General features: G+C 36.5%; 4 protein-coding genes across 4 annotated transcripts; 1 reads left to right on the top strand and 3 right to left on the bottom strand.

The window, feature by feature from the left end:
- Positions 1-293: 293 nt before the first annotated feature.
- LOC133332204 (mitochondrial intermembrane space import and assembly protein 40-B) lies at positions 294-737 on the bottom strand. The gene has a single exon (XM_061540584.1). The coding sequence runs from the start codon at positions 735-737 to the stop codon at positions 294-296; it is 444 nt and encodes a 147-aa protein (XP_061396568.1).
- A 20-nt stretch (positions 738-757) lies between these two features.
- Positions 758-1,238, bottom strand: LOC133332203 (uncharacterized). Its single transcript, XM_061540583.1, has 2 exons — positions 1,155-1,238; positions 758-1,028 (listed from the first exon to the last, which is right to left on the bottom strand). The coding sequence occupies exons 1-2, from the start codon at positions 1,184-1,186 to the stop codon at positions 758-760; spliced, it is 303 nt and encodes a 100-aa protein (XP_061396567.1). The 5' UTR covers positions 1,187-1,238.
- A 710-nt stretch (positions 1,239-1,948) lies between these two features.
- LOC133332200 (DNA repair protein RAD51 homolog 1) lies at positions 1,949-3,046 on the top strand. The gene is made up of 2 exons (XM_061540580.1): positions 1,949-2,607; positions 2,667-3,046. Exons 1-2 carry the CDS (start codon positions 1,949-1,951, stop codon positions 3,043-3,045), a joined length of 1,038 nt encoding a protein of 345 aa, XP_061396564.1. The 3' UTR covers position 3,046.
- Positions 3,047-11,714: 8,668 nt separating this feature from the next.
- Positions 11,715-14,993, bottom strand: LOC133332202 (PC4 and SFRS1-interacting protein). Its single transcript, XM_061540582.1, has 3 exons — positions 14,482-14,993; positions 14,302-14,430; positions 11,715-12,742 (listed from the first exon to the last, which is right to left on the bottom strand). Exons 1-3 carry the CDS (start codon positions 14,987-14,989, stop codon positions 11,715-11,717), a joined length of 1,665 nt encoding a protein of 554 aa, XP_061396566.1. The 5' UTR covers positions 14,990-14,993.
- Positions 14,994-16,139: the final 1,146 nt, after the last annotated feature.

Raw genomic sequence — 16,139 nt, 5'->3', positions numbered from 1 at the left:
CATGTTGTATGAGGGTCTGAGGTTCACTCAAATTATTTCGATTGGAAAAAACCACTCCCACTACTTTCAAAACTCACAAAATGAACATAATTTTCTTTTCTTCTACATCACATCAAACGATAACATATTTTATTTTAAAATACCGCATTAAACATTTTGCTTCAATCTCTTTTAACATTCCTTTGCTGGTTCTTTTCAATGAACATAAAAAAGAAAAGCCAACAAACAATCAAAGCTTGTCGCTAATATTAACAATAAATCTTATACACAACTTAAGTCCTAGAATTGCCAAATCAATTCACTTTTTCCACTGATTTATTTGTACTAGCTGCTTCAACGGCTGCCTTCTCATCTTCATTGATATCTTCCATTGATGCCAAATCCAGACCGGGACCATCTTCATCATCGTCACCACTACCCCCCGATTTATTGTACACTGTCGGATATTCCGTAAAACAATCTTGCATTGTACGGAAAGCTTCATAACAATCCGAACCCTTGGGGTCGGCTTCACTGTAATGGAAACAGGAGAATGCTTCACGGAATTGTACACCACATGGTCCGGTGGCCATACCGCCTAAACATGGACAACTCCAATTGATTTCACCATCTTTGGTAATAATACCCTGGGCTGGTTCCGGAGGTGGTAGTTCAATGTTGGAAGGTGTTGCATGATCTTCTTTGGTGGCAAATATAACGGTATCTTTACCGAATTTCTTGCAGTAACCCGAAGACATTTTTTCTTGTGTTGATTTCTTTATAATTCCAAACGTTTCTCAGAAGTCTTAAGGATTGCAAAATGACAAGGTATATCTTGGAAACGTCCAATAAGGGTAATGGCAGCTTTTGTTTTTGCTGCAAATTCTTTGGGTACTTTCAAAATGCCACGCTTTTGTGAACAATCAAATTTTTGCAGCTCCAATTCTGTTTGTCCACCAATTTCACCAAAAAACTCAGTCAATGATGTTTCAATGCTTCCTTGAAAATATGCCGGTGTCAATACAGCTGATGATTCTTCTTTTAGTTTCCTAGGGTATTTTGTTGTTGTTTGTATTTTTTGGAGGGGGGCAATATCATGTGGGTGAGCGGAAAACAAAAAACATGTTAATTTTCTTTTTTAATTTCCTCCGGGCGGGATAATTTGTTGTACTTACAATTCAACGTCTAAATATATGTAACTATTCATAATTCAGTTGCATCCAGGCAACTTGTTGATATTATTTTTATTAATAATTTTAACGAGAATTTACTGGAGTAATGTTCCAAGGAATTTTACATAAGGTTTTTTAAGGTTATGTTTAGATGGTAGGGATAAGTAAATCGATGACAGGTTAGATGACAGAGTTAAGATTATTAAAAAGAGACGGCGTTGGTGTCTTTAGACTGGCCACAAAACATGAGAAAAACTATTGCCAATTGTGTTACAGTTAAATTCTGAGATATATAGACACACGAGAAAACATTCTACACATTAGTTTAATACATTATTTTAATATATTGATTAACTAAAAAGGCATTTAAATTTATAAATTAATGAAATTTGACAATATGTCTGACAATGCCCGCTCATGTGACAGCATACCGGAGACTGTTAATGTTGGCAACACTGATTATTCTTTTCAAAGAGATAACACTTTTCTCTGAGGTTGCACTACATACTCAGAGAGAGAGAGAGAGAGAAAGAGCTCATTTGGGGTATGTTCAGTGGCAAACACCTTTTATTGTGAAAATATTTCTTTCAAGCGCGATTTTGAAAGAGTGTTCTCTATTACTAAATTTCATTAATTTCAACAAAAATAAGTGGATAAAACCGACATAAACAAAAAACATTCAAAGAAATAAATATAAAACAAATCAATACTTCTTAAAAATCTTTGAATTGAACAAAGCAAGACGAGACTAAACACAACGAAATAAGCAACTCAAGTTCCGAAGAAATTTCGCAAACATGGAATATCTGGATAAAGACAGATCTTTGGCCACAGCCACCACAGATGACGTTGAAGAAGAAGAGGAGGAAGGTGGACCAATACCCATCACCAAAATCGAAGTAAATGGCATTACGGCCAACGATATCGAGAAATTGAAAAATGCTGGCTTCCATACCGTTGAATCGGTGGCCTTTGCTCCACGTAAAGAGCTGTTGGCAATCAAAGGCTTCTCCGACAGTAAAGTTGATAAACTTGTTGAATATGCCTATACCCTAGTGCCGATGGGTTTTACATCTGCTCTGAGTTTTTATCAGAAGCGTTCGGAAATTATTATGTTAACCACTGGATCAAAAGAATTGGATAAACTATTGGGTGGTGGTATCGAGACCGGATCAATTACCGAATTATTTGGAGAATTTCGTTCGGGGAAGACACAATTGTGTCATACATTGGCGGTAACATGTCAGCTGCCAATAAGTCAGGGTGGCGGTGAGGGAAAATGTCTTTATATCGACACTGAGGGTACATTTCGTCCCGAACGTTTGGTGGCCATGGCTGATCGTTATAAATTGGTAAAGGATGATGTTTTGGATAATGTTGCATGTGCCAGGGCTTTTAATTCAGATCATCAAACTCAATTACTAATGCAGGGTGCGGCAATGATGTCAGAATCAAGGTAAGTGGAATTATTGATACTTTCATTTAAAGAGAAATTAAAATCCCCCTGCTTCCCAGATATGCTTTAATTATTGTGGACAGTGCCACAGCCTTATATCGTACCGATTATGCTGGACGTGGTGAATTGGCAGCACGTCAAATGCATTTGGCACGATTTTTACGTTTACTTCTGCGCTTATCAGATGAATTTGGTGTTGCTGTTGTTATTACAAATCAAGTGGTGGCCGAGGTTAATGGTGGAGCATCTATGTTCCAAGCCGATGCTAAAAAACCCATTGGCGGCAATATCATAGCACATGCATCCACAACACGTCTATCGTTGCGCAAAGGACGTGGTGATACACGAATTTGTAAAATTTACGATTCACCATGTTTACCCGAATCGGAAGCAATGTTTGCCATATTACCCGATGGTATAGGTGATGCAAAAGAATAATTGTAGTAATAATTTGGTATGGTAAATAAAAATATATATTTATTTTAATTTAGTTTTAAGTGATTTTCTGTTTTAAATTTCCATATTTCCAATTATGGTTATAATGATTTCCATTATAGAGTCGTCGATTCGGTGTGACAATTTTTTAGCAGTTTGCTAGAAAAAAAAAACTAAACGCTGGAAATTGTGTATTGCCAGAATATTTTTTGTAATAAGAACGAAATGTTTTTGTAGTATTTTTAAGTAATAATTAGTTGATTTTTTTAAATAAAATATTAAAAAATATGTTAATTGTGCAAGTTATGAAGCGATAGAAAGTAAAATCGAGAATGAAGATTGGTGGTATTTTTTTAGCCCAACATTGAGGATCCTTGGAAACTTTTAAAATCTGGTTTATGGTTTCAATTTATCTGTCCTTCGCGACCAATGATGCAGAACGAGCACTGATTGATGTTATCAAAACTCTTCTGGGTTGCTACGAGCCTTCTAATTTAATCACCCACCCTGGGAAAAAATGTGAACCAAAGAACTTACCGCCAGAGATGGCCTGTCAGAAACAGTGACGTAAATGACATACATTTCCGACGTATAATACATACGTCAGAAACGTCGGAAACCTACCTAAATCCATTAGGTTTTTGACAAAATAGCTATTTCCATTAATCAATTTGTGAAGTACGCATGCTTTACTCAAATCGATATAAAATTTCAAAATCTTCTTCTCAAAAAAATTTAGAAATTTTTATCAGTTCTAGTAAGGAATAGTCAGATATATGTAAAAATAATATATATTCTTGAAAATAACTGTATATGCTGATAATATTGATATAAATGACGTTTACTACGTTTATAACATTTTATACAGGTATATGATGTTTTCGACGTTTACACCTTTTTGACAGTCGAAAACCTAAAAATTCGTCACACGGACCATCCCTGCTTACCGCAGAAAACTGCAAGAAAAATGTACAACACGGACATTAAATCAATTCTGACTCCAAAGAATTCAAGTCTGACTTCAACAGGTCCTGTGTCGGCAATTGCCGACAATAAGCTTCAAAGGCAGACCGCGACTGAACAGAACCCGAGAAGCACTATAAAAATGCTGTATCTTATCTCCTCAAATTCGTAGGGCGAGATACGAATTAGCTTTCGGAGAGGAAGGGCAAGTTGAAATTCGTAAGGAAATTCGAAAGAACTAATCCGCATGCCCTTCATCGTTAGCTCCAGATAGACAGTATCCCCCTCCCGAAACAGACGGCTCGGCCAAGAATCTCAAAAGAGACCTCGGAATCAAGTAAAGTATCAAAGTCGGCGAGGCCCTCTGTCTCTGACAAATGTGCGAAGCTGACTTCTGACCCGAAGCCCAACCCTACTCAAAATGCAATGAAAAAGGCTGTCGAGCACATCCCAACACAAACTGTCATCCATAAGGGTGATCGACGTGTGGAGGGAGGGCTCTGTCTCAAAGCCCGATTCCACGCCAAAAGAGAAGCGGTCTGCGATTATGTCAACTAAGATAACAAACTCACTGAAGAGAGGGCAGATTGCTCTCTATACATGCAAGAATTCCATTGGGAAAAGATGGGGGCTGTACGGTCTGGCTTTTTATATAGACGTATCTAATATGACAGCAGGTACAGGGGTTGGCATCTACTGTGAAAGGCTAGGCCTTGAGCTTACCTCCAAGCTGGATAGCAACTGTAGTGTTTTCCAAGCTGAAATCTTCACTATTTGGAAGGCAGCGGAACTGATAAAAAGCCTGGATGCAGATATCGTTGAACCGGTGTCTATCTTTGTGGATAGTCAGGCGGCTATTAAAGCCATTGAATCCTGTAATATCAAATTTGAGGTCGTCCTCGAGTATAGAACAGTTTTTGAAACACTCACATTTATCGACTGTGCTGCGTACCAGGGCACCGTGACATCATGGGTAATGAAAAAGCAGAGGAATTAGCTAGACGAGGATCTCAATCTACAGATCTAGCAATCGATTGCTCAATCAAACCACACATCTGTCATCTTTTTCAGAACTTTGAGGCGTTCTTCGACGAAAGAGCCTATGGACTTTGGTACAACGAACATAAGTGCAATGTGTCAAGATCTATCTGGCCGACCCTGTCAACCAATTAGAGTAATGACAGGAGTCATTACTGGTCACTGCAATATCAGGGTATTTACCAGAAAGTGGAACCATGATGATACATGCTACTGCAGACTCTGTGTTGACGAAGAGGAGACGGAGACAATTAAGCATCTCCTGTGTCGATGTTCAGTTCTTGCCTACATACGGCACAGACTAGCGGGTGCTCTCTTTCCACGTTCTTTAAGCTTCTTTACAACTAAGGCTTTATTCTACAACATCATTAAAGACGTAATGTGGTTAGGAAAGTGCAACCTTAGCACGTAATATGTGTTTCTGTCCAATTTCTTTAGCCATCGAAATTATTCCCATCTTCCTCCTAATAATAATAATAGCTTCTATTCTTTCTTTCCATCTCTGTCAATTTTTATTAAATAAATGGTAAAATAAATCACAATTTACTCATATCGTCGTTCACTAGTTCCTTGAAACTCTGTATGATTGGGATAATCACACATTATCCTTACACTATGACGATGAAGATTGCCCAGTTGACCTTCTAACAAAATATCGTTAATGAATTTCTCCGCCCACAGTTGTTGCATAGGCGGCATGCGTTGTAACTTATGCGCCCAGGTTTCGGCAATGCGATGCAAATTATTATCCATGTCTTTACATTTGTGTGACGTTTCTAGTTCCATGAGTTCAGTATCATTTATGGTCTCAGTTACATTTTCCATATTCTGCCAGTAAATATATATTGGAGATAAAAGTCTTGATTATAATTTGGTAAATATGGACATTTAAACTATTAAAAAACTTAACTGTTTGTTGTGTTTCACCGCACATCGTTGCCGGCATTTCTTCGTGATCCCTAATTTCATCTTCAGTTTCCCATTTTAGTACTACAGCATCTAAAATACCGTCATTGTCCTTAATTTCCTTATCTACATCTACGTTACTTTCGGTACTACTAGCTTCCTCGGCTTGAACAGTAGCCACACCAGTAGTGGTGGTAGAATTCATGCCATTACAAATATTCCTTTTCCTCCATCGACATATCCAATTGGCATCTGGTTCAAAATCTTCACCCAGCTGCCTGGCAATTTCTCTTGCCTTTTGTATTAGACATGGATTTTTTAGAGTAACCTCTTTGGCTAACTGCTCCTTATACCATTCCGTTAAAGCCTTCTCCACATTAAAGCGAACACCTTTCCGGTTGCGTTTTTGTTTTAAATTTGCACAAGTGGCAGCAATTCTACGTATTTCATCTTGATTCTTTAGAATTCGTTGTACCGTGGAAATGTTACACTTGTACTTGGTACAGATATGCTTTTTATTAACTTTATCCACCTCAATTTCTTTAATGATGTTTAATTTTTCTTTTATCGACAGTGAAGTTAATCTTTTCTTAGACGACATATTGAAATTGGTTTCTTTAAAAAAATATTTGCAGTTAAATGAACAAAATTGCAAAATGTAAACAAAGCTGAAAACACAACAAACATGACGCAGTTATTGCAAAATGTGCAGGTATGTTTGCTGCCTGCATACCGTGTACACTTAAGTGATACGGCGATACGTAAAACTTCGTCGTGGAAAATATGTTTGAATTAATACATATTCAGATGCTCCTTAGTAAATGTTAAAAAAGCCAAGGAAATCTGAATACGAAAGTTAAGTTCGAAGCATGAAAAAATAGACCCTCAGAAATGTTGTCCTCATAAACTTAGACATTAAAAAAAGAGCCCAAAAGCCGTTTGGTTTGATCGAGACTAACTTCCCAAAACCAGATACATTATTTTGCAATTAAGTTTCCATCCATATCATACTAAAGCGAAAGATGTTGGAAAGTCAACGCAAACCCTCCAAAGTTATAATAAGCGGGCAAAATAGGTTAAGGATATACGTTTGTTAGTACAACCGTCCACTCGGTATTGTCCATTATGATTATTTATAACTGAAAAGAGAACGGGAAGAGAAGAGAGAGTGGAAGAGCAAGAAGAAGATAGTAGAAGAAGGCAAACCTAGAGATGTTTATTTTTGTCAGATTTATCCTAGGATCTGGTTGGGGTCTATTTTAGAGAAGAAGGCTCGTTTATCAATTTCATATCTTCCAAACTGTTTATGTCTTCTGCCGATCAGCGGTGGACATCTACGGAGGATATGTTCAATTGTTTCTAGCTCTTATTCGTCATCACATAGGCTACAGTTATCCTCTCCGTCGGAGTCCCATTTCGAAGTGAGAGATTTAATCTTGCAGTGACCTGTTATGATCCCCACAATTATTTTGATCTCTCTGTTATTATGTGCCAACAGCGAAGAAGTTCTTTGGCGAGAGAATTCAGGTCACTATGTCCTGGAACCCAACATAAGCTAACTATCTGTCGTGTATCATTCAGAGCGGACTTGCAATCAAGAACTACTTTTGAGTTTATGATACACGACTTCAAAGTCTTGAAGGCCGCCTGACTATCGAGATATATAGTCACCGGTCCCGTATTGTCGACAGTAGGTGTTTTTACTATCTCGTCCGCTTTCGTGATTGCAAGAATTTCTGCTTTAAAAACACTACAAAGATTGTTAAGTTTATAAGAGTTGTATATATCTAATTCCCTACAGCAAACACCTGCACCAGTGCCTTCCTCCATCTTGACCCGTCTGTGAAAATTGACAGACCTGGCAGAGGTAAGGAGCCACTAGTCCAGGATTCCCTACTAGGAAACTCTACTTTGATGTCGTTAAAGTCTCTATGAGAGGGAACATAGTCACTAATGTGACTATTTCTCCTCAAGAAATCACAACCTGGCGTTATTTTGAGGATATTAACGTGACCATAGTTCAGCGATTTTCAGGCATCCGTTTCTCGGTGCCTCAGGGCTCATCTGGCCGCTTGGAATTTAATCAGAATGTCCAGTGATTGGAGATTCAGGATCGCATTCAAGGCTGCCTGTGGTGTACTTCTTACCGCTCCGGTAGTCGGGATCGAAGCCGATCGCTGCACTGAATTTAATTTTGTCAGCAGTTTCTTTTTGTTGACTCCCTGTCACCATACAAGGCAGCCATGGGGAGAACGACTGTCATAGTGTATGATCTCTAGTCTTAGTCCCCAGCTCTTACCTATGGAGTTCTTGCATGGGTAGATTGCTATCAGTCATTTTTTAGAGCGTTCCTCAACATTTTTTCCACGTTAATTTGCGGTTAAGGATTGTACCAAGGTATTTTGCTTTTTAGAAAGGGTTAGGGTCACTCCTCCCAAAGATGACAAGCGAAAACTAGGAATCTTTTTGTTTCCTAGTGAATAGCACCAATTATGTCTTAGTGGGGTTTACCAAAAATGAGGATATGGCCATCAAAATAATTTAAAAGCGACAAAAACATTTATAATGTCCAAACCTGGACATATAGAGAACATTCGTATGTTTTCATCGTACTTTCCCATTTTCGTATAAAATGTAGATTGTGAAGCACTGTTGGATTCGTTAGAAATACATATTTATTATAAAAACTAACGGGCCCGGCAAACGTTGTCTTGCCAAGCAATATAATATTGTTGATTTATAATTCCCGGAATTTAGATTTGTTTTTAAACCCTCCACCATAAGGTAGAGTGTACAGATCTTTGTAATATTTTTTTCTATTTTTGCATTCTAAAGTTTCTGTTGATATAAATTTATTAATATTTTAATTCGTGGAAATTTATTAATATTCTAATTCGTGAAATTTCCACATATATTACTACTCCTAGGATATTTGGTATTTAAAATGTTCCATATTGGTTCTCTTTTAAGGGCACTATAAAACAGTATTTTGTAGTATGAGGAATTTCGACGATTTTTAAACAGAATTGGTAGTAATTTTATATTTTGAATTGTCATTGAGCAGAAAATTTCCGTACCAAAAAATATTAATGTTTCGGGGTACCGTCCATATAATGGTAGCTCTCAATATTCGGTATTTTGAAGATCTTGGGCACGGCCATCAACAGAATTGCTTCTAATTTCTAACTTACTGAGCAGAAAATATAACGCCATCCCTTAATATTCGGTATTTGTCTTAATTTTATATTTGGATCATTGAGTACAAAATGTTCCTAACACAATTTTCCCAAGCTTCCCAAAAGCCTCTTGGGAATCCTTTGGGGATTTGGACCTATTTTTCAATCTAATCAGCTGTAGTCCGTTGTTTGGTTGTTTTATTTGGTAGCATAAATCCTACAAAAAGTTATCAATATTGGTCCACCTTTGTGGTGTAGCCTCTATATAACGGTACATACAATATTCGGTATTTTGGGGATTTTCGTCACGCTTTCAAGCAAATTGGTTGTAATTTTGTATTTTAGATCATCATTGAGTACAAAATATCATTACAAAAATTATCAATATTGGTTCAAGTTTCCGGGTAACACCCATAAAATGGTATCCCCCATACCATTACTCAAGTGGTGTCAAATCTTTTTATTAGCTGTAATATGTCATTCTGGTATATTGGGGGGGTAAGACACATTTTTGCAAAAAAAAAATCGCTATTTAGGTCAAAGTTTTGATATAGCCCCTACATACTGGCCCGCCCCCATTTTCGGTATTTTAAATAAAGACCGAATTTTCTCAAAGGCATAATAGGCATAAATAACATCATCCCAATAATGTCATTGAGCATTGGCTTCAGTCGTTCACACAGTACGCTGGATAGCACTTTATATTATTATTCCTCTATAGTTGGCACATATCGTTTTGCCTCATTTTTTGTGCACGGGACACAGGATGGAGAGGTTCCAATCATTGGGCAGGTATTCCTCTAGCCAAATTGTTCTGTTCAGCTGGTGCATGCTCCTGATAAGCATCTGACCACTAGTCTTGAATAGTTCGGCTGGAAACCCATAGGCTCCTGCTGCTTTATTGTTCTTCAACCGATTAATTACTACTCTGATCTCATCTTGGCTAGGTGGTGTACACTCTCTTATTGGTTCTGGGGTATCTTCTTCACCGCCACTATTTGATACCAGAAGCTTTTCAAAATGCTCCTTCCAGATCCTCAGCAAGCTATCTGTATCTGTCACTAGGTTTCCATCTGCATCTCTACAGGAAGATGTGCCTGCGCCAAAGCCTTCGATTTGGTGTTTTACTCGTTGGTAAAATTTCCGGACTTTATTCTGACTCCTGTACATCTCTCGATAATTTTCCATGTCATGGCCAAGACAGCGGTCATATGCAGTTTCTAGGCGCTCATAAAAAATGTCTGGTCTGTTCATCTTTGTCTTCCGTCAGAGCATGGGCGTAAATAAGACAGATGTAGAAGAACTTCGCCTTTATACCGATTATAGCAATTCGGTCATCTACTGGAGTGAATCTAGAGACGTGATATTTTACTCTCCTGTTAACCATAAATCCGCAGACAAATTCATGGCAGCTATAATACAGTGCGTAATTGTCTGATTTACTTACACCCGTCCCTTTCCATCGCATTTCCTGCAAGGCAATAATATCGGCTTGAAAATAATAAATAAATAAAAAAATCCATTTCAATTTATTTAAAAAAAGATAATTTTGTTTGTTTATTAATTAAATTATTTACGACTCAGTTTTAGTAGCAGATAGAGTTAGAGAAATATTTCATTCAATAAGATGGGGGGGTATATGATGTGATCAATGTGTATCTTTTCTTTTGTTTTTTCTTTCAGTAAATATATAACATTATTTCGCTCAATAAAAAAATATATATTGAAACAGAACAAAAAATACTTAGTGCTGTAGGATGTTTCCTTATATAAAAAGAATAAATTTAAGATTATTCAAAAAATTTTCATAACATATTTATATGTGTGTTCAGAGAGGGGGGAAGAAAATGTGTGTGTGTGTTTGTATTCTCATAGAGAAACTAAAACAAAACAAAACCAACAAGAGCATTTTAGAAATTTAAAATTGAAAATCTATACAGCTGATATAATCGAGTGTTTAGATTTCTATTGTTTGAAAAAAAAAAAAAATTATAATTAATTAATAATAGAAAATTTACGTTATTTTAGCGTAAAAAATACGAAATACATAGATCTAAACATACTTACAATATTATTAGGAAATATTATGCTAATTTTGGGCAAAAGGGGAGTTCTGAATAACAAAATGGTAAGTGTTTTTTTTTATAATATTAGCATTTTTCTAAAGAACGTTTTCCTATTGTCCAAGATTGTGCAGTTATAGTAACAACTTTTTTCCTTCATGGTTAAATTCTATCCCACCTACTGGCAACAATCTGAAACAAGGGACATAATATTTTTTCAATTTCTGATTTAAGATTTAATAAATCTGTCAAACCACTCACAACTTGTCCAAAATTAGCATTCTATTTTTTTATGTGCATATATATATCTAAAATGCATATATAATTAAATTAATGCATTATTATAACTGTTTACATTACAGTTGTTTTTGTGGTTTAAACTAAGAAAAATAATATTTGTTTTATAATAATAAAAATTGCCAATTCGATATTAAAAAATGATAAAACGATTCAAAATATTTTTTTCTTTTAAATACTTAACCTATGATAATAAAATGAACGTTTGTTGTTTTCTGTATATTAATATTCAATTGGCTTCTACGGCTGCTGTTGTTGTTGTGGTATGATGATTCTCATCTACATCAATTGCCTTTGTTGTTGCCTCTCCATCCTCCTCCTCTTCGTGCTGCTCTTGTTTTGTCGCATCATCGGCATCAGTTGATGGTATTTCGTCGTCTTGTTCCGATTTTACATCTGTCTTTTTTCCTTTACTTTTGGAACTTTTCGTCGAATTCTTATTGCCCGACAATGTCTTGTAATGTTCCTCGCTTAGGATTATACGATTATTCATATGCTTGGTGTTCTCAGCATAGGCTTGCGCCTGATTATAGAATTCCTCCCAGAAGTGGGTTGATGTGCTGGGACCGAATATTTTCTTGAAATTATTATAAATCAAAACGGCCTCCGAACGTATAATCTCAGCTTTAGCCTTGAAATCAGCCTCCTCCTCTTCGCTCAGATTCCACAACTTCAAATTGCCAATATAGCGGCGCATGCGACGTATACTATCAACACAATCGGGATTGCGCAACAACATGACCTTGGTCAATTGGAATTCTTTATATTGTTTAATGATTTTCAAACAGCGATCAACATCGGCCCGCTTCAAACCCAAACATTCTCGCAACTGTGCTGATAGCTGTATGAAATCCCGTTCAATAATCAGAGCATCTTCCTGTTCGATCAATTGACTGGTGAAACGATTAACAGCATCGGGATGTATTTTGCTACGTGATGGATTCACCACGACACGATCCCAAACGGAATCTAATTTGATAGTACCCATTTCAAGTTTAGTTTTAAGTTCTTCGGCTTCCTTGAGGGCATTCTCTTCCCATTTTTCTTTTTCTTCGGGTGTTTCGAATGTTTCCGGTTTCTGATAGTCCAATTTAATGCCAACACACTTGGCCGGTGGTACAAAGGCCAATAGTAGGTTGTTAAGAAATTCATTTTTACCCGAAGAATTTTTAACCGTAGGTGTAATAGTTGCTACAGGTTTAGCACTCGATGAATTCTTTTTGTCCGATTTTGTTTTGGTTTCATGGGCGGCTATTCCTACAACAACAAAAAGGAAACGAATAAAATATTTAATTAGACATTATAGAATTGATAATTTTGAATAATGGATTCCATTTTGATCTGAGAAATTTTATGATCTGTTCCAGGACCTACTAAACCACCTTTTGAGTACGGGGACAAGTCAATTTCAACAATTCCAATTTGCTTTTATGCTTATTTTGAAGGTACGACGGATAAACTTTATTTCGAAGTAGTTAGCTGCACCAGATTCTAGCGTCTCGATATACACAATTCAATGAGTAACCAAATTTACCATGTTGTTATAGACGAACGCCATTCGTCCAATGTTTTAGATTTTCGGTCGATACAAGGAGCGAATATCGATTCGGACCATTACCTTGTGGCAGCCAAGGTTCGCACCCGTCTTAATGTAGCAGAAAAGGCGCGATCTAATGTAATACTGAAACAATGGCAAAGAATGTCCCACTCCCTGCAAACTGCAGCAAAAGCTACAATTGGGTACCAAAGACCACCATCAAGAAACCCGTGGTACGATCAGAAGTGTCGTAATGCTACTGAGGTGAAAAACGTAGCATATAGGGCGATGAAGAATTATCGGGAGAAAAGGAGAAAGAAACTTTTTTTAGAAAAAAAGAAGAAGGAACAAGAAAAACGTGAGTGAGAGCAAATAGAGATGTACAGAAGTCAGAATGAAGTCGGGAAATTTCAGCAACGTGTAAAACACCACACCGAAGTCTTTATTGCAGACACATCTTCCTGTAGAGATGAAGATGGAAACCTGGTGACAGAGGATCTGGAAGGAGCATTTTGTATCAAATAGTGGCGGTATAGAGTGTATACCACCTACCCAAGATGATGTTAGAGTAGCAATTGATCGGCTGAAGAACAATGAAGCAGCAGATGCCGATTGATAACCAGCCGAACTTTTCAAGACTGGGGGTCATATGCTGATAAGGGCCTCTCGGAGCCCTTCAATACCGAACGAAGATTCAGACAAGGTGACAATTTATCTTGTGACTGATAGTATCAAAGCGCAAGATGTCCAGTAGACTCGGACCAACTGTGGAATTTGAAAACTACAATTTCGATGTCAGCAATTTTATATACCTCGGTACCGCCATAAATAAAACTAATGACATTAGTTTTGAAATTCGGAGAAGGATAGTGTTGGCTAACACATGCTACTATGGTCTGAGTTAGCAATTCAAAAACAAGGTCACCTGTCGCCAGACCAAACTCACACTCTACAAGGCGCTGATACTACCCGCATTGTTATATGGAAAGACCGCGAATTAGATGGAAAGATCAAGTGGAAGACAACATTTCCGGATATGGTCTTTCAAATTGGAAGAACTGTGCAAAAGACCGACGCGTCTGAAAATCCTTTTTAGGCTCGGTTTATGGAGCAAATCTAAATAGATTTGCAGTCTAAATCGCTTACAACGACGGTCTATTGTCCGCAATAATCGATACATCGTTATATACGATATCTAACGATTTCCACTGTATTTATAGATTTGATTTTCTTATCTACAATTATTTTGGAATATTTATATTAGTTTTGAATTACCCACCTTCGGCTGGAACCTTCTTTTTGGCAGCTGGTGCATGTGAAATTCCTCCGGCATCAACATCATCATCAATATAACGTTTTAATTTAATTTTACGTCCACTGCGACTGACAACTTCACTCTCAGGCACTGCTGCTACTGCTTCCACTTCTTTCTTTACTGCCTTTTCCGTTCCGACACCACTTGCAGTTGTTTCAGCAGCACTTGTTTCTTCTTTGTCCTTAGCAACAGGTTCATCCTCTTCTTTGGCTTCCTCCATTTGTGAATCATCCACACCTCCGCCCACGGTAGTATCATTTACAGCGGCTGCACTTTCATCCATGGTATTATCAAATTGTCCCTCCAATTGTGATGAGTCAATTGTTGTATCCACATTGCCGGCCGCAGCAGCAACTACGGCTGGTAAATCAATTGGCGCCGAGTCTTCGCCATTGAGGGCAGCCTCAATTTGTTCCATTGCCTCACGAAAATTATTACGTTTCATATTCTTATCGGTGGCAAATTTCTCCTTGTTCTCCTTGTATTGGAATAGATCTTCCAATTTAATATTGGCCGTCTCACCCGTTCCATAAAAGTATACATTATACTTTTTGTTGTTGTATCTGGTAATCTTTGCTGGCCAAGCGGGATATCCCTTGACTTTGGCAAATACCAAATCGCCAATATTGAATTGTTTCTTTTCTTTAACCATTGTTGCTGTTTGTTTTTTCTTGTGATTTGTCAATAGATAATTTTATAACTAATTTTTTTAGTTATTTTTTACTTATTTAATAGTAATTTTTTTTTCACGACAGAAAAATGATTTCGTAGCACAATGCAATGCTACAATGTAGGGATACGTAGATCGACACACGACTAATTACTAGTTGCCGGAAAAATGGGAATGAATTATCGATATTTTTGATGTCGATTTTTTGGATTCATTTTGAAAAGTTTTCCAGCACAGAAATTAATTACATCTAATTAATTTCCTTCTTAATCGAAGTAATTAAAAGATTTACATTACTGAATGTCTAAAAACCATGACTATATTTGTTTATTTCTACACATACGACTGTCAATTAGCGCTGAGAGTGTGTACATCGCTTATGATATCGATATATTGCAATTGGCAACGCCATATGAAAAATGAATATTATTGTAAATTAACTACACAATAATGCTAATCACATTGAATTGATGCGGTAGAGTAGACAATTTGCTATTATAAAAATTAAAATAAAATAGCTTTTTATTCAAAAAAAAAAAAAATTAAATTATATCCAGTTAAATAAAAACAGAAGACTTGTGGGTGCGTATCTTAAGGGCTTCACCGAGGGAATAATAAACTCATGGCATAATTATACAGGGTAGTCTCATGCAGACATATTTCCAATGTTTTCACTAATTTGCCTTTGAAAGTATTCAGTTTTCAAAATGTAAATAAAAAAATATTCCTTCGAAATGTACGCAAATGAAGTGTTCAGTGGCAAAACTTGCAAATAATTTAAATAATAAGTTGTAAATGAAGATGTAACAACCATGGTTAAATCTTGAGAGCAACGATCAGCTTTAAAAAATATTTTTTTTTAATTTATTGAAAATATGCCAATCTACATACATAACATTTTATGGATTTTTTTCATATTATTTAAAATTAAAAGATGAATTTCAAATTAAAAAGGGTTGCCATCATAAAATTCTCAAATGAGACTACCTCCTGTAATTATGCCATGAAGCCTTAGGCCAATAATATTTACATTAACTTATAGTACTTACTCCAGATTTGATTTTTTGCAGATAATAAATAAATATAAATAAACAATTATTACAATACAATATATACCTAATTAAATATTACT

The sequence above is a fragment of the Musca vetustissima genome, unplaced genomic scaffold (genome assembly GCF_032173495.1).
Source record: "Musca vetustissima isolate MV318-11 ecotype Yass unplaced genomic scaffold, APGP_CSIRO_Mvet_v1 utg76885, whole genome shotgun sequence".
NCBI lineage: Eukaryota > Metazoa > Arthropoda > Insecta > Diptera > Muscidae > Musca > Musca vetustissima.
Note: the sequence above shows the minus strand (reverse complement) of the source record. Positions and strands in the feature narration are given on the sequence as shown.